General features: G+C 35.3%; 1 protein-coding gene across 1 annotated transcript in view; it reads left to right on the top strand.

Annotated features, from left to right (window-relative positions):
* Positions 1-19,516, top strand: part of COL15A1 (collagen type XV alpha 1 chain) — a 218,515-nt gene that overhangs the window by 162,243 nt on the left and 36,756 nt on the right. Inside the window, exons 25-26 of the mRNA XM_044658323.1 lie at positions 6,754-6,822; positions 6,936-6,977. Coding sequence (XP_044514258.1) covers positions 6,754-6,822; positions 6,936-6,977 — 111 coding nt within the window. The remainder of the gene's footprint in view (positions 1-6,753; positions 6,823-6,935; positions 6,978-19,516) is intronic.

Raw genomic sequence — 19,516 nt, 5'->3', positions numbered from 1 at the left:
TCAATCCAACCCCAGGTGGGACCTGAAAGGGTTACCCATCTACCTGACCATTAAGGGTCCTGCCTGGGCACTGTTATAGAAATAGGGCATTATAACATCCAGCACGGTGACAGGGTTCAATGATCCCCCTGCACCAGCTACCTAGGGGAATACAAAAGCCACAGCTTACCAAACCAATATCCCCTAGGAGCATAGCAATATCAAGAAGAGTCATATTAATTTATTTTATAACACCAGTTAATTTCTCTGGACCTCTTTTCTCACCTTGAAATAAAGGGAACTGGATTTGGTGAGCTCACAAGTCCCTTTCTACCTCTAAATCTAAGATCTTACATTAGGTTTTACTTTCAATTAACTATTTTAATAGTATAAATTCATTTATTTTTTCCTACTTTCATAGAACATAAATTCAGGGAGTGGAAAAGATCTCAGAAATCATCTAAACCAATTCTCTCATTTTTACAGGAGAAGAAACTGAAAACTATGGAGCTAAAACAGCTTATTCTAGGTCATATAGCCAGAAAGTAGAAGAGTCAGAATTCCAACTCAAATCTTTAAATTTTTAATCCAATGAGTTTTCCATTATCCTAAGCTGCTTTTCCATCTTTAAGTATCTTGGAAGCCATTGAAATTGTCATATACCTTGCTAAATGCCTTCATTACCTAATACATACATACATGCATGTATGTATATATATATATATATATATACATATATATATCCACTTAACTATGTTTCAAGGTCTAAAATTTTTTCAACATCTTTCATTATAGCCATATTAATGTTCAGCAGATTTTGAAATATAAATATTATGGTTCTTTAATAAGAATTCAAACCTTGAAGTCCTTAATGTTGCACCTAGATTTCTTGATAATACTCTCAGTAATAATACTAGTTCAGAATTGATACATGGAATAATCTCTGCCACACTGTCTCCTCGTTTTCTTGCTTGCTCGTTTCTTGTATTAGCCTAATGGATAGAGTGCTGAATGTGGAGTCAGTAAAACCTCAGTTTAAATCCAGCTTCAGATACTCACTAGCTATGTGATCCTGGACAAATCATTTAATCTGTTTGCCTCAGTTTCCTCATCTGTGAAATGTGTATAATAATAACACCTATATCCCAGGGTTGTTGTGAGGATCAAATGAGATAATATTTGTAAAGATCTTAGCACACTAAGCACTATGTAAATGTTTATTACTATAAAAAAATCTAAGGTCATTTTTGTCTGTTTTCCCATAATTTCTACCTGAGTTTTTATCAAAATTAGAAAACATATACATCAAATTGGCAGATTTATGCACTGGTTTAAGTTATATACATTCAGAATGTTACTCTCTTTAAATGATCAAAGTGGGTAATGTAGTATGTGATTCTGTATTAATTTTATATACCGAGGATGACAAATTGACTGAAGTTGCCATTGGTATATCTATAGAACCCCTAAAATTGAAATTTATTTTATCTTATTGGGGGTCATATTTCTTTTTCACAGTCTCTAAAATAAAATTAAATTTAGATGAAAATCATTGTACAACAAAATTTATTTATTCATCTCACAGAACTTTAGCACTAAACTGAGTTTAATTAGTAATGTGGTCAACTTTTTCACTGGAAAGATGAAGACACTAATGCCCACAATACTTAACTGATTTGCCCAAGATCTGGAACTAGAACTCATATCTCCTGACTTTGTCTACCACCCAACACTTCCTGTGTTGGACTTCATTATTTAGCTGCACCACTTAAAAGGGCTTTTTTTTTTTTAATATCTGGGAAGCAGCTTAATCAGGCTAATTGCAGACAGGGAATAGTTTGGGGTCAACACACAGAAACCAAATTATCAAGTAGGGGTTGCAATCAGGAACCTCAAAGAGGTAACCAAACTTGAAATATAAAAAGAGGGAAGATGGTGGATTAGAGTTCAGTGTCATGAACATCCTTAATGCAGCATAGCATGGTGATCTTGATTTTTTTATTATATACTTCTACCAGATTAAAAAAAGTATCAATGAGATGCATACCTATTCATTTATAAGTTATATGCATGTTACTATAATAAATATTATATAAATTAGAAAACATACCCCCAAAGGTGGAGGGGAGAGTAAGAACACGACTCATGGAACCATGGAAAATTTTTCTAAAAAATAAAAATTCAAAGTTGTAGAGGAAAAAAGAAAACAAACCCCCAAAAAGAGATTTTAAGAGAATGAGATAAATTCTCTTGATGAAATAAATGAAATAATATTTGATCCTCTAGGGAGACATGACATGGTTAGATCTACTTTAAGGGAAAAAATCACTTGCAGCTACATGGAGGATAGATTGAAGCAGAGAAGAAAATTGAGATGGGGAGAACATTTAGGAGGTGATTATAACAGTTTGGGTATAAGGTGATAAAGTACTAAACAAGGGTGGTAACTACTGAGTAGAGAATATATAAATGGGGAAAATATTGTGGAAGGAGAAATGACATAAATCTGGAAACTGAATGGATATGTGAAGTGAGGAAAAAATGAACAGTCAAGGATAATGCCAAAGTTGAGAACCTTGGAAAGAATGTTGAAAATGGGAATGGGTATGATAGTGTGAAGAATGATAGTGCTACCAACAAAAAAAGTGAATTTCAGAAGGGTACATTTAAGAGAAAAGATAATGAGTTCTATTTTGGACATGTTGAATTTGAGGTGCTGATGAGATATCCAGTAAGAAATGTCCTCTAAGCAGTTCATGATGCAGGGCATAAACTCAGGAGGGAGATTACAATCAGGTATATGTATCTGTGTGTGTTCAGACACATATGTTATTTGTGTAGAAATCATTATAAAGAAGTCACCAAATGAAAGTAAGAGATCATTGGTAATACTGAAGAACACATTTTCAGCTGAGCTAAAGAATCAAGAATAAAGATGTTGAGAACATATAAACTTAGAAAGTTGGTGGCACCCTCCATAGAAATAGGGAAGTTTGAAGTCTAGTTAGTTGGGAGTAGAACAGGAGAATAAAGTGACAACCTGTCAAATAAAAGATATATGTATAAAAAACATATATCTATATGTGTGCATGTATATAGAGGATGTTCCTATAATCCATTGCTCTGGAACCTACCATTTGTGGTGAAGTGGGCAGAGAGAAGGGGTTTAGGAAAACCATAAGATAGTGTTGCTGATGGAAATTTGAGTGAAGGTGCCTGGGTTATGCATTGGGCTATTTCCTTCTTGCACTTAGCAGTGGGTCCTTGTTCAGTGTACCCATGGAAAGCCAGATATGGTAGGTGGCTGATGGGGAAGGTATTGAACAAAGTGGTGTACTTAATGTTAGAGACAATGGAAAGTTTTAGGGGAATGAAGGAGGATGTGACTCATTTTCCTCATCTCTGATCTCTTAATAACCAAGCTATGGTACCTTGGAAACCATAATACACACACACACACACACACACACACACACACACACACACACACACACACACACACATACACTTTAAAAGACTACTGCTCTAGCAAACCATCAGCAAGGAATAAAACAACAAGGGAACCTAAATACTTCTGGAAACTCCTTCTTCCTATCTTTTACCTAGGCAATTAGGTAAATGTAGTGAATATTGATGGACTTGGAATGAGGAAGATCTGAGTTTGAATCCTGCCACAAACAAATACTATATAAATGCTAGCTATTATTGTGATTTGTTTTTAAACACTTACCTTCCGCCTTGGAATCGATACTGTGTGTTGGTTCCAAGGCAGAAGAGCCACAAGGGCTAGGCAATGGGGGTTAAGTGACTTGCCCAGGGTCACACAGCTAGTAAGTGTCTGAGATCAGATATGAACCCAAGACCTCCTGTCTCTAGACCTGGCTCTCAATACACTGTGCCAGCCAGCTGCTCCCAATTATTGTTCTTCAGATTGACCCTCATAAGCACTCAGTTGTCACTTGGAAGGCCATCTTGCTTCCCTGAAGAGCCCTGATAGTTGAACTATGTGTTCGAATTTGTATCAGTTTCTTCAGGTTAATTCATCTATGAAAATATTTCATATGTAAACATGATTAAATTAATGACATGCATTTTTAAAGTTATTTTCTTCCTCAATGATTTTTAGATATAATCAGAGGCAGACACTGTCTCCAAAACAAAACAAAACCAATCAAATTTTAAAAAACACTCAGAAAATTCCCATGATGACAAAGTATTAAACAATTTTTCCAGAGTTGGTAGGTCATTGCTGTTCTCTCCTTTTCCCTTGTTTCCCTCCTCTGCATCCTATGCATGTGAAAACACCTACACACAACTCCAGAAAATTCCCATGATGCTGGGTCACTAGGCTATGTTTCCAGGAGCCCAAGGCCACTGTTGCTCAATGTCTTTTTCCTCCTCTTTTCTCCCCTCTCCATACACACCCACACCCTGGTCTGAAAAGTCCACCCAGAAAACATTAGGTAAAAGTCCCATTGACCTTTGGGGAATACTACACTGAAAGTTATCTCTATTTCCTGTCTAAATTTTTTTTTTTAAGATCTAAGTTGCCCTCTGGGGAATCCTATGCTGGAAGTTACCTCTATTTCCTCTCTAAAAATATATACGTATTTTTTTCCCTAAAAGATCTGTTACCTTAAAAAAATCTCTTGAACTAAACTTTAAAAAATGATGTTTATTCCCAAAATCAATCACTAAAAAAATAACTAAATTTCCCTGTATTGCTTTTTTCTATTAGAAAACAAGTTAAATTTCTTTTCATATTTTTTTCATTTATTCTTGTCGGTGCAATCCTTTTGTGTAATTATAAAAAGCAAAATAAATGTGTACCTTTCAAAATAGAGTTTTTACCATACATTTCAAAGGAACTGATAGATATGAGAAAGAATACAATTTATTTGCCAAGAATTTAAAGATTAGAAGCAAATAAATGGTAAGAAGGAAACTTTAATGGAGCTTAAGAAACAATTTCTGGTTCATTCATTTTTATAGCAAAATGGAAACTGAGAAAGACTCTGAAATGATCATATTTTCAATTATATTAAACAGATTTCAATGAAGTTTACTCTACTTTCGATTATTTAAAGAAGTTTATGTGAAATTTATTGCTCTAGTTTATATTTTTAATATATTTTTAATTTTAATATATTTTTTCAAAATGAAAGCCTTCAGTTTGCAATTTTGTTCTGGTCAGATTTTTAACTGTTCACATTTAATACAAAAATAAACAGAACCTAAAACATATCAGCTAGCCAAGTTTGGACCATCTGAGGCACAGAAACATGAAGAGTTGCCAAGGGACCCTCATTTCTCCATCATCTAATCATTCATTCAACAAGCATTTATTCATTCATTTCTTAACATTTTCTTTTTAAAATTCTTAATTCAAAAAAAATTTAAATAAATTAAAAAATAAAATTAAAATTCTGAATTCCAAATTCTCATCCTCCCTCAAGCCCTCCCTCACCCATTAAGAAGGCAAGTGATAGGATACCCATTATGCATATGATGTCTTGCAAAATATATCTTTCCATATTGGCCATTCAAAAGGTATTTATTAACAGGAACTGTCTTACGGATGCAAATACATTTTTTAAAGTCCCTGCCTTGAGGAGGTTACATTCTATAGGAGGGAAGCAACATGGATTGAACATTGCATATATACAAAATAAATACAAATAAATTTCATGGTAAGGGAAGAAGAGCACTTGGAGGTGGCAGCACCTGAGATGAGTTTCTTAAATGCTTTCTGTTTAATTAAAGATTCCAAAAAACAGAAGTGAAGAGGGAGATCATTCCAGACAGGAAGGACTGGACAACTTGGGCCAAGATATAGAGGGAAGGAAATAGAACGGCAGGAATTTTGTTGTTTTTTAGTTGTTTCTGTCACATCTGACTCTTTATAACCCCATTCAGGGGTTTCTTGGCAAAGATACTGGAGTAGCTTTCCAAACTCATTTTACAAATGAAGAAACTGAGGCAAACAGGGCTAAGCGATTTGACCAGGGTCACACAGCTAGCAAGTATTTGATGACAGATTTGATCTTGGGTCTCCCTGATTTCAGGCCCAGCGCTCTATGCACTGTGCCACTTAGATGGCCCAAATGTCATGGATGGGGAGCAGGAATTAGACTACCTTAGCTAGAGGACACAAAGGTGAGTGATTAACATGAAATCAGGCTACAAAACAAGCCTGGAAATGGATAATGAAGGCTTTAAGATCTGTAGGTTGGAGACAGATGGTGAAGTTTTAAATGCCAGAAAGAAGACTTTGCATTCTATTAACTTGGAGTCAAATGACCTTGGTTCAAATCTCACTCTTGCCACGTATTACCTGTGTGACCTTTGACGAGGCTCTGAGTCTTAGTTTCCTCTTCTATAAAATGAAGAGAATGGGCTAACTGTCTCCTGAGACTTCTTTGAGCTTGTGGTCTATAACCCTATGCTCCTATCTGAAAGACAAGAGGAGATCATTGATGCTTCTTGAGCAAGTGAATGCCATGGTTGGACTTTAGGAATGTTGATTATTTTTTTTTAGCAGGGTGGAGGAGAAGTTATAGAGAAGAGAGACTAGAGACAAGAAAACCAATTCAAAGGTTATTTCAATAGACCAAGGACAGTTCCTCAGCTCTCCTAAAATAGTGGTCTAAGCCTGATTATAGGGATATTCATTGGTTCTAATCTTCCTTTCTTCAATATTTTTTTCTTTTTAGAAATCTCCTTTCCCTCCCAGAAGTTTTTGAGTAATCAATTTCCTTTCCTTTTACTCCTTAGGGCCCACCTGGCTTGCCTGGTCCCCCTGGGCCTCCTGGACCACCAGGAGCTATGATTAACATCAAAGGTGTAAGTATTTCCAGGAGATCATTTGGCTTCTCTATTGACTTTTATTAAAGCAGAACATGAGCTATGTATTTAAATGTATTCATTGAATTATCTTTCCTCTCGATCTCAAACAGACGGTTTTCCCAATTTCTCCCAGACCTCACTGCAAAACACCAGTAAGTTGACCTGCCTCGTTTAACTACAGGCATTGACCATGCATGAATTCCATTCTCCTCTCAAAAAATGCAGAAATGGCATCCTTCATGCTTATAGTTCAGCCCTCTTATGTTTTATTTCACTGTATTTGTTGATTTGGAGTCTGCCTCAAAAATGTTTTGCATCCAGTATGTATCCTAAAGCAGCAGGAAGCTTTTAAGATAATGTAGAATGGCATTTATACATATATAATTTTATATATGTGCAAGTACTGCCAAAAAAAAAAGGTTTAAAAACTGACATGAAAATCTCAGCAGATATATTTTATATCAGGATCTTTAAAGCAAAACTCCATAGTTCATTGTGCTATCTTCTTTTACTTTCCATTATAAAGAGGCTCATTGGAAATAAAAAGATTAGGGAGTATGATCACAAATCTGGAGAATTTTCCCTGTTAAATTAATAAGGCAAAAATCTCGACTATTTTATTCCATCTCACTGATTCATACTCATAAATGTCTATAATCTAGTTAAATAGTAAAGATTGTCTCTATATGAAATAGCAAAATGCTTGTTTAATTTTACTAACCAGTCACTGATTTAAATGAATGGCCTTGCCACAGACACATACTTGATAAAATTCCAAGGAAATTAAGAAAGGATATGGACTCCAGTGTCCATTTTGAGTGCTCGGTACTTCAGTAACACAAAGATCCATGATTTCCTGAGTGCAGGAACATGCATACAAGGGTTATATTCAATAAGTGGAAGAAATTATTTTCCATTATAGGCTTGAGTTGTGCTGTGCAGATGTCATAAAACGTAGCACAGACCACACCCTATGGAGCATTTGTGGACATGGGTCTGTGCGGCTCAGAGCTGAAGGACTTGTGCCTTGGAGATGACTGAAATAATCCCCTAATTGGCCATCCTATTAAATGAGCTGAGAGTAAATCTTATAAAAGAAAGTGATTCTATTCTCTAAATCTCTCTTCTTCAACTCCACCTGTGGCAAGTAGCATCCTTTCTTTGAGGTGGCAGAAGAGAATGACCACCATTCCTCAAACTTAATAGAAATAGGAAATGGTGAACTTATGCTAGATAGGTTTCACCACAAATGTGGGTATATTAAAAACCTGATTGGGGGAGAGGGAAAGAACATGAAATATGTAACTAGGAGAAAATATTCAAAATTTAAAAATTAAATAAATAAATGAATGAAAACCTGGGGTTGCTCAAACACATACTCATTCCTGTTCAGAGTAACAGATGTTCTCAGCAAATTGTTCTGGAAATTGAATCTCCATAAGGTACATTAATTTGTCAAAACACACAACTCCTTCAGTGAGGGTGGCTAGGTGGTTCAGTGGACAGAATGCTTGGCTTAGAGTCAGGAAGACTCATTTATCTTCCTGAGGTCAAATTTGGCCACAGATACCTACTAGCTGTGTAACCCTGAACAAATCACTTAATTGTCTGCTTCAATTTCCTTATCTATAAAATTGGTTGGAGACAGAAACGGAAAACTGCTCCAGTATCTTTGCCAAGAAAATCCCAAAAGGGGTTGAAAAAAGTTTGACATGATTGAAACAATTAAACAATGAGTTCATCAAGGCTAAACCATATTTGTTCTAGGAAATTAGAAGGGATATCCTTAGCAAACTGTATGGAGTGGCCCCTGCTGGCTTATCTCCATTCATGTGTATACCATTGGGGTGCAATTCCCCATACATAAATTTTAAAACATGCCTTAGCAAGATGGTGAGCTATGTGCCTGGTAAGTACTTAATAACTTCTTGTGGGTTGATGAAATCATAACTTTATTTAGGGTAAAGCTAGAAATTTGGGTACCTCTGTACTTGACTAATCACAATACCATCCTATGCCTTCCCTACCACAATGATTCTCTCCTAAATCTAGTGGTTTGTAGGTTGTAATGAAAAACACTGATCTTGCAATCAGGAGATCTGAGTTTGTGTCTCAGCTTAGAGATACTTCATAGTTATATGACCTCGAGCAAGAAACTTTTACCTCTTTCTGCCTCCATTTCCATATCTGTAAAATGAGAATGACATTTGAATTAGATATTTTAGATCAAATTAGATATTTCATTGTACTGTTGAAATCAACTATTCATTATTTTTAAGATTGATGATTATAAAGATTTGTCACAATGGAAAGGAGGAAATCATCGTAGATACCAGCATTCAGATTCCTTTCTTTTCCTTCATCCCTTACAGAATGTGAATAAGTAAGGAGCTCAGAAGCTAGTAAACATCTGAAGTTATACTTAAGGAGATTCCCTGAAACTAGAGTTGAGGGCCAGAAATAGAAAAGAGATGTTTTAGAAAAACAAAGTGTTTAGGCTAGAAATTGCAATTAATGTCATCCCTAAAGATTGGGTTCAAGAGGTAAGAGATGGGATTTGCAAATTACAACATGAACTTTTCTTACCCTAAAATAGACCCAAACTAAAATGATTAGAATTCAGGCTACTTATACAAGCAAGGTTCATTTTGGGGGGGTCCTTGACTAGAAGGGAGAAATATAGTAAATTAGATTCACAAATAGCAGGTCAAAAATAATATAGGTCACTGATGTAAGACTCAAATAGAAAGTTCTCCACATTAGTGGAGCATTGACTAAACAAAGCACAAATTAATGTCATCTATGTTGTATTTTTATTTATTTTGTTAAACATTTCCCAATTAATTTTAATCTGGTTCAAGCTATACTAGGGAGTTTTGCATTCTTCAAGAAACCCACAGGACATGACTCAGATCCCTCCACTGAAGCTGATTTTAATTGCATAGAATAATAGAATCTCAGAATGGAAAGGATGTTAGATGATATCTAGTCCAACCCATATATGAAGAGGATTCTAAAATATTCTGGTCAAATGATCATCTTCTAGGCCAGACGTTTCAAACACCCAACCCACAAAACTCCCAAGTGATCCTCAATCAGATTAAAATGAAGTTGGGAAACTTTTAACAAAATGAATAAAAATATAGACGATATTGGGAGTTTTCTAAGTCAATATGTGGCCCATTTTTGTGGATCCAATAGGAATCCATTTTTATTTGAATTTGACACCATTGATCTAGGATCTGCTTGAAGTCACCAGTGATGAAGAATGTTCTATCTAGTGAGGCACTCTCTGATACTTTGGGATAATTTTAATGAGGTCTTAATTAAAAAAAACCTTTAGCTACTTATCTCAAAGGCATTAGGGAGCTATTGATGACTTTTGACATATTGAAATAAAGAATTCTACCCATTTACAATTAAAAGCCATCATTTCAATTCTACCACTTGGTTCTTTGCTGCCCATTTACCTAACACCTAAGATGTATCCAGGATATAACAAAAGATATCCCCAGACTTGTCACATCTAATGACTACTGTCCTTCCTACGGTTCACGTAGGCAAAGCCGTACAGCCAGAAGGAATTTAGAATGAATTGCTAAGAAATATGAGAAACTGAAGACTGTAGGCACCTAGGTGGCATTTTCATCATCTCTACCCATTGAAAAGCAAGTGTTCAGAACAGAAAGGCAGATTTGGGAAGTGAACAGTTGGTTAAGAAGATTGTATCTGAGAACAGATTTTGGATTTCTGGACCACAGCTTAAAATATAGGATGATGGGTTCTTAGATAGGGATGCAGTGCATCAAATAAGTGTTGGCTAAAAAAAGGAGTTATTTGAAATGTTGAAAATCAAATCAAAACTAAAAATGAAGGAGGAAGGAAATTTCCTATCACTCACCATACACAGTAACAACAATATAAGGAGAAGGATAATAACAGAGATGACCAGAAACTCACAATAAAGGACATCTAAAAAATTGATGACCCATGACAATATTTTTTCATGCACAAAGTATAGATAAAAAGGTGAACTGGAGAGTCTAACAAAGCGAATAAATTTGACTTATCTGTAGCATTAAGACTTACTAGAATGGTACCTAAGACTGCAATGTGGCTCTAAGTAGATATGCCTTATTCAATAAAGTAAGTGGGGCAAAGGTGAGGAAGATAAGCAGTGACATTGTATTTTAAGAATATATATTCATCTTATGTAGAAATTTGTTATTACAATTTTTTAAATTATAAAAGAATATATATTCATTAGGCAGATAGTGTAATGCAAGGATGCTACAGAAGCTTTTGCTTTTACTAAATTCAACTGTAAGCAGCCCTGGCAGTTAGGGTTTTAGAATTTTCAAAAGTCAGTTGGAGCCTGAGGCTATAAATAGTGCTGAAGTTCCAACTGATGGGCTTTTGCCTTCTGGCTTTGGCTTTGCCTGTTGGCTTTGCTTTTGGCTCTGCCTTGGCCTGTGTTTCTGTCTTTTGGGACATTTTGGATCTAGCTGATTTCTCTGGACCTCTCCCTGACCTCTCCATATTACATCCCTGCTATTTTCCCTGAATTTCCCTTTAGGCCCTGGGAGGAAGGGTGGGCTTGGACATCGTGGTTTAGTTTCTGTAGGCAAGTAGGGCATCCTAAAACAAGCCACCCCTAATTTAGTGATTTGATAAATACTTTATTTCAAAAGACAGTCAAACCTTCTTGACTGGGAGAGCCGACCTCTCTCAGTCTAACCCCTTCCTGTGACCCTTCCCCCACCATCAGCTTCCTCCCTAGCGGCTGTTACAACACCCTAAACCCCTCTCTCCTTCTGATTATCCCTGACATTAATAAATTCCCTTTGTTACCTACTCAAAGCCTCTGGTGAATCATTGTATCGAAGATTAAGGCAAGGGCTGAAGAGGGAAGGAATTATTTTCTTTTATTTCTTGAGGGAACCTCAGGCATCCCTCTTGGCAGGAAGTACCTTCCTGAGACTCCCTGCAGCCATCAGTTTCACTGGCAGCGAGGAACCCTTTCACTCCTCCCTCAAGGGATTTTAGAAATTAACAAGAGAAACCTTCCAGCCAGATCTAAAACATTTCTGACTGGCCCAATTCCTCTTTTACCATAGAGACACCTTCCCTGCCTGAGAACCCAGCCTATTTCCTCAGTATCCTCCGTCTCTAGCCTCAGTGAATAAGCCTGTTTGAACTGCCCTCCTGTATACTCCCATTCATTCCCTTACCTTCCTATATACCACCTCATTCATCCCTACACTCACCTATCCCTTCCTTCCTCCTCCAAAATCACCTATATTTCCCTTTATCCCTCCTTTAACAAAGATTACCCACCTATTTCATAACAATAGGTAGCACAGTGAATAGAACACAAGACCTGGCTCAGGAGGACCTAGATTTAAGTCTGGACTAAGACATTTCCTAGTTATGTGACCCTGGGCAAGTCACTTAACTCAGATTATTTAGCCCTTGCCACTCTTCTGTCTTGGAATTGATAAGATAGAAGGTAATAGTTTTAAAAAAAGACTATATATTTATGTGAGGAAATCCAGGAACCAGAAGGGACAAGAGAGAATATGGTGGAAAATATTCGAGTGAAAATTAGAGGCAGAAACTGATGCAATATTATCATTGGAAGGCATTACAAAATACTTGGACAAAAATGAGAGATGAGGTGTTTGGAAAATAGATCACAATCTTGAAATGCAGGCATGATAGAGTAATGACTGGAGACTCAAATTACCTAGGCGCCTGCTAGAGCTCTCTTTGGGTCAAAAGCATAGTAACAAACAATTTCTTGACTTACCTTAAAAAAAAAAGATTCATCCTTCAAAAGGTAGAGGAAGAAAAAGGAAAACTACTATTCTGAATTGATTCTCATTGGCAGGCAAAAACTATCTGTTAGGATGGAAATGATTTGAACCTTGCAGGAAAGTGACCATTTCATCTTAGAATTTGTGAGAGAAGAGAGGCAAGCCAGGAATAGTCATGTGTTCTATATTTTGAGAGAACAGATTTCAAAGGATACTGAAAAAAGATAGAGAAAATTCTGTGAGAAAAAAATTCTACATGGAAGTCAGCTCTTGAGAATACAATTCTATATTCTATTTCTTCTTTTAATCTAGGCAATTTATTTTCTGTAAATGTTAATCCATTTTGCTTAGATTATCAGATTTATTTGACTATAATTGGGCAAAATAATCCTAATCATTGATTTAATTTCCTCTTCATTGGTTGTGAATTCATCCCATTCATTTTTGATACTGGTAATTTTGGTTTTCTTCTTTCTTTTTTAAAATTTAATTAACCAATGGTTTGTCTATTATTGGGTCTTTTTTTTTCTTCATAAAATCAGTTCCAAGTCTTAGTTTTCAGTTCAATGGTTTTCTTACTTTCAATTTTGTTAATCTTTCCATTGATTTTTAGGATTTATGATTTAGTGTTTAAGTAGAGGTTTTTAATTTGTTCTTTTTCTGATTTTTTTTAGTTTCCTGCCTAGTTCCTTGATCTGCTTTTTTTCCTATTTTATCAAAGTCATCATTTAGAAATATAAATTTTCTCCCAAGTACTTCTTTCACTGCATCCCATAAGTTTTGGAATTTTGTCTCATTGTTGTCATTCTCTTTAATGCATTTATTTGTTGTTTCTCTGATTTGTTCTTTAACCCACGCATTCTTTAGGATTAGATTATTTAGTTTCTAATCTCTCTTTTCATGGCCCTTTATTGAATGTAATTTTTATTGCCTCTTAAAAGGATACATTTAATATTGGTTTTTCTGAATTTGGTTGTGGGATATTCATACTCTATAATACATAGTCATTTTTTGTGTAGGTACCATGTACCACTGAGAAAAAGGTATATATCTTTCTATTCCCATTCAGTTTTCTCCAGAAGTCCATCATATCTAATTTTCTAAAATTTTATTGATTGCCTTACCTTCTTGTTTATTTTTTTGTTAGATATCTAGTTCTGAGAGGAAACAGTTCAGGTCCTCTACTAGTATAGTTTTACTGTCTATTACATTCTATAACTCATTTAGCTTCTCCTTTGAAAATTTGGATGCTACACTATTTTTCACCTTGTTTTTCTTGTGGATTTTAAAAATATGTTTCTTCTTCCACAACATGACTAATATAGAAATATGTTTTGAATAGTTGCACATAAAGAGGGAGACAAATTGGAACTAAAAACTTTTTAAAACGTGTTAAAATGTATATTTACATGTAATTAGGAAAAAATGAACTATTATTGAAGGTGAAAAAATGTGGATGCTATAACCACTTGGTGCATATATATTTAGTATGAATATTCATTTTTATGGTACCTTTTAGCAAGATGTGGTTTCTTTCCTTCTCTCTTTTTATTAGATCTATTTTTACTTTTACTTTGTCTAATATTATAATTGCTACCACTATTTTCAAAATAATTATATGTTTAATAACATTACATTTACATTCAATATTATTGTGTTTATAATGTTTAATAATATCATAAACATAATATATATATAGAATATATACATTTTCTGATTATATATTAGATATATGTAAAGATACTGGATATACAGATATAAAATAGATATGTTAGGATATATATATATAAATACACAGAGATAAATGTTTTAGACATAGATATATAAGTATGCTAGAAATAGATATAACTATATTAGATGTATAGTAGAAAGATAGAGGACATAAATATATATTGTATAAATATAAATATTTCAGTTATTTAAATATGCCAGAGACATATGTATCTTCAGTATAATATGGAGTGAATTTTTGTTTCACTTTGAACTTTAATATATGGACTCTGAGATCCTTTCCAACTCTGAGATTCTGTGATTTTTTTTTAAAGGTGCTAGTTGGTAATTATGATATTTCCAAAGATAGAGAAGCAAGCAGACTCCTAACATCTCTGGCAATTTTTAGCTGATATTTCAGAACATCTGGATTTCTTTACCATCAGGGCATCTTCATCAAAGACAACCTCAAGATACTATAAACAACTAAATATCAATCTTCATTTGGTGCCCCTAGTTACATATGTGCTGTCTTGGGAAATACAGTAAGAAAATGAGAGAGCAAACCAGAGATAGGTAATAGAAGTTGCATTTTAAAAGCAGGGTGACCTACCTTCTAGAAAACAAACCAAAGCTCATAATCATAATCAACCTTCTAGAAAACAAACCAAAGCTCATAATAATTCTATCAACCTGAGTTATTCACCCCTGAAAGTCCTCATGCCCTCACTCTAGTGGAAAAGGGTGGGGGATAAGGAATAAACATTTATACTGTACCTACTATATGCCAGACACTGTGCTGAATGTTTTACAAATATTATATCATTTGATTCTCATAAAAACCCTGTGAGGCAAGTACAGTTTTATACCCACTTTACAGTTGTGGTAACAAAGACAAATAAAGTTAGGTGACTTGCCTAGGGTCACATAGCTAGTAAGTGTCTGATGAAGAATTTGAATTTGCATCTTCCTGGCTGCAGGCCCAGTGCTCTATCTATTGCACTACCTAACTGCCAAGTGATTCTGATATTAGAACTTCCTCAGAATTTTTGGAAAATCTCATATCTCTAGTTGCTTAATAAATGTTTATTGATGAGTTGATATCCTGCAACTGTTTGAAGGTAAATTTGAATTTTCAGATGCTGAAAATTAGAGCTAAGTATAATAAAGTGGTTGATATCAGTTCACTGTTTGAGATCAGGTGGATGATATTCATTATTATTATTTATTAATTAGCTAATTAATAATTAGAGAAAGCAGAAACAAACCTATTTTGCTTTTTACCTTTTCCTAACTGGGGGAATTATCTTTATACTTAAAAAGTCAAACAAAGGATGTTTGTAAAAAAATTGAAACATACATTAAGTGGAAAGATAGTAAGAAAATACCTGTTTAAAATAAATTCCCGTCACTTGGACTAGATCAGTGATGGGCAAACTTTTTAAAGAGGGGGCCAAAGAAAAGGAAATGCTCATCTTTCAGTCTGTTTCTAAGGCAATTCTTTCCAAGTTTCATTGTATTGTATCCTACTCATTATATTCGTCAGATTAGGAATAATTTTGTGGGCGGAATAGAACATTTCAGGGGGCTGCATCTGGCCCGCTGCCCGCTGGCCGTAGTTTGCCCATCATTGGTCTAGATGAATTACATACTGGAAAAATATGAAGATGTGATTACTGAGCCAATGTCAATGATATAATGAGAAAGCACTGAGCAAAGAAGAAACAGAAAATTGTAGATGGTCAAAAGTTTGCCCTGATTTTCAAAAAGAGGAAGGCGAATGCTTCAAATTAGGAAACTTTTGTCCCGATAGCAGAAATGCAGGACAGTAATCACCACTCCTACCCTCCCCCTCCAGTGTTACTAAGTGCCTGAGAGAGGCCCAAGTTTCAAGGTTTAATGCAATTAGCCTGAACTATATGCTAGTTGCCTTGGGGCATGTTGGAAGTTGAAAGGAAAAATGAAATTTAGTTCACATGTTTATCTCCAGCCCTAGGAAGGTTCAATAAGAATTGTAGACTGTGAAAGGGGGCATACAGTCTTCATTCTAGAGCATAGAAGAAGCAGATGGAACTTATTCTCCCTGACCTGACAAGGAATAAATACTAGGGATCTTGCTATTAAGGCAGGGAGTTAAGATGAAAGTTATATGAAAGAGATTTTCTTTTAGTAGCTCTAGAAAGCATTGAACCCAAAAGGCAGAAGTTAAAAGGGGGCAGATTTCAATTTAATAAATTAAGAGTATGGAGTGTAGCAAAAATTGATGCCATTATTCACATCAATTAAATTTGCATTTTTGCATTTTTGCCACATTAAAATGGCTGTTTTCTATTTTCTAAGTGCTGACTGATCTTTCTTCTGGAGAGTAAGAGCCTTGAAGTACTTCTCTCTACAATTCAGGTTGTTAGAGGCCAAGGAAAACAGAAGCAAGGTTTCAATGAGAAATAAACAAGCTCACAAAATAGAGAAGAGAAAATGTGATCTATTGAGATGTTGCAAAGTGGAATAGTGTTACGCAGAAGAGAAAGAAAAAGAAAAACACAGTTGTCCAGTTGTAGCTTAAAAATAGATCTGAATTTCTTTCTGATGTAAGGTGTATATGCATGTGTATATCTGTGTTATCTACATAGGTTATATGTATCCACCTGGGTCTTTTTAGATGAACTTATAGGGAGATATGAATAGATATCTCTAAAGTCTGCTCCATCCACTTCTTCAAAGAAGGGTTTAATTCCTGTAAGAATGGGAAGCAATTATGCCTATCACCTTCCTAAATATTATTAGTTGAGGTAAAATAATTTTATGTTCATGCAGCAATCTTCATCATTATCCCTTAACAGGGAAGGAGCGTCCTAAGCTACATATCCAAAGGTTTGACTTTTCCTATCAAATATCAGTTATACAAAGATCATACATAGTGATCAATAAATAAATCCATGAGAACATACCAGACAGTACACTGAGTAAATGATCTGTACTACTGAAAGAGACACATCTCAGCTCAATCAAGAGAGAAAGTTCCAGACCTCAAATTCCCTGAAGTCTCTAGCGCGGTAAACTGGAGTCAGAAATGATCAAGATACCAACTCCTCTACTTCCTGGCTTCTTCCTAGAGTCTTTCCCTTCAGAAACTTCTCTCTGAAAACACAACAACAAAACAACAACAAAAAACTGAAACTGCAAGTCTTGCAATGAAGTTTTCTGCCCAATAGGAATCACTATAGCTAACAGGATGCAAGCCCTTTGATTTGAGGCAAACAGATTTGAGTAGTATGCTCTGTGAGTTGAGAAAAGCACTAGTGTTGGCTGTCAGGAGTGGAGTTACACAGAACAGGTGCAGGGACCTACCCAGCAGAGAGGTTGTACCTGGAGGAGAAAGTAAAAAGACACAATGAGAAAGGAAAGGGCATCATGATCCTTTAGTGTTAGAGTTCTGAGTTGCCTGGATCATAGATGTTTCCTACATGTGAGCCTCTCTATTAGTACTAGAGTAATAGTGTACTAATACTTCCACATAAGCTATATTGTAGAAAAGTACATCTCAGGTTAATGGGGAAATGTTTTGTTAATGTTATTCTTAGGATGTTGTCTTAGTATATACTTTTGCTCTAGCCTATTTGTGTCTATTGACTGTTTATTAAAGATATGTTCACTGGTGGGGACTCATGAACTATATTTTTAGGAATATAGGCTCACAGCAGAACCAGGAGAACATTGTACACAAAGACTGATACATTATGGCACAATCAATGTAATAGACTTTTCTGCTAGAAGCAATGCAATGACCCAGGACAACCCAGAGGAACTTATGAGAAAACGCCATTCACATCCAGAGAAAGAACTGTGGGAGCAGAAATGCAGAAGCAAAATATAGTTCAATAGGGATATGATTAGGGTTTTGATGTTAAAAGATCACTCTACTGCAAATGTGAATAGCATGGAAATAGGTTTTGAACAATGATATATGTATAACCCAGTGGAATTGCTTGTCAGTTCTGGGAGGAGGGAGGGAAGAGGGGGGAATCATGAATCATGTAACCATGATTATTCTAATATTCTAATATTCTAAATTATTCTAATATTCTAATTATTCTAATATTCTAAATAAAAAAGAAAGGAATATAGGCTCAAAGAGTAACCTGACCCTGGGGTAAATCACCTCCCTGGGACCCAGTCCGTGAGTGTAAACTGGAGGCAGTCATTGAGGGAGAGACATTAATGCATTGGCTATAGCAGTGGATGAGAGAATCTTCTAGGTCTCTTCCACTGAGGAGATTTTATAATTCTGTGATTTTATATTATATATGTATATAATGCATATAAATCTATATTTAATTAAGTGCCATTCCTTCCATCTTTTGTATATTACTTTTTATAATCTGAATTCGTTAGATTAGATGTTCAGTCACATTTTTTTGCTACCTCTTCCTTTTCTTTCTAACATCATTACTGATTCCACTGTCAAGTTTCTTTTTTCAAGAACTTTCTATATCCCCTACACCAGCTTTCCTTTTAAACTCTGAAACCAGGGAATCATCCCTATCATTTTTCTGAAGTTAAAAAATAAATCAAATCCAAGGTGTATTTATAGTCAATGGTTCCTTTTCAACTATCACAAATTCTGGGGTAACATAGTTTTTCCCCCTGGTTCCCATTGCTTCTACTTCACATCCTCCTAGTTGGTATGACATAGGGTCAGAGTAACTGTTCCCCTTCTTGCTTCCATTGCCTTCCATACAAAGGATTGGCTTTGATTGGCTTGAATTTGGTTTTACTGACAAAGATAATCAAAGAGAGTATGAGAGTCTCAAATACTGAGGGCATCTCTGATCTTAACTATGCAGTCCAACTTTGGCAGGGAGTTGACTATGGCCAAGAGGGCTTTTATGGAACACGGTAAGTGGAAAGAGATATGAAACTCAATGTACTTTGATATAGTATCCAGTATAACTACTTAGATATGCATCTGGTCATTGGGCAAAGATGATAGACTACTTTTCCCTTCAGGAGTCATACAGAAGAAGCAAACGCCATTAAAGTACCTATTAATAAAAAGTCAAAGTAAAATATTTCTTGAAAGGAAAATAACATTGTTGGGTGTAGATGCTAACTAACTCAGAGAGGTCTTATCTTGGGGACAGCCAGGTGACTTAGTGGATAGAGCC

Source organism: Gracilinanus agilis, chromosome 1 (assembly GCF_016433145.1).
Source record: "Gracilinanus agilis isolate LMUSP501 chromosome 1, AgileGrace, whole genome shotgun sequence".
Lineage (NCBI taxonomy): Eukaryota > Metazoa > Chordata > Mammalia > Didelphimorphia > Didelphidae > Gracilinanus > Gracilinanus agilis.
The sequence above is the reverse complement of the archived record's forward strand: the minus strand, read 5'-3'. Positions and strand labels throughout refer to the sequence as shown.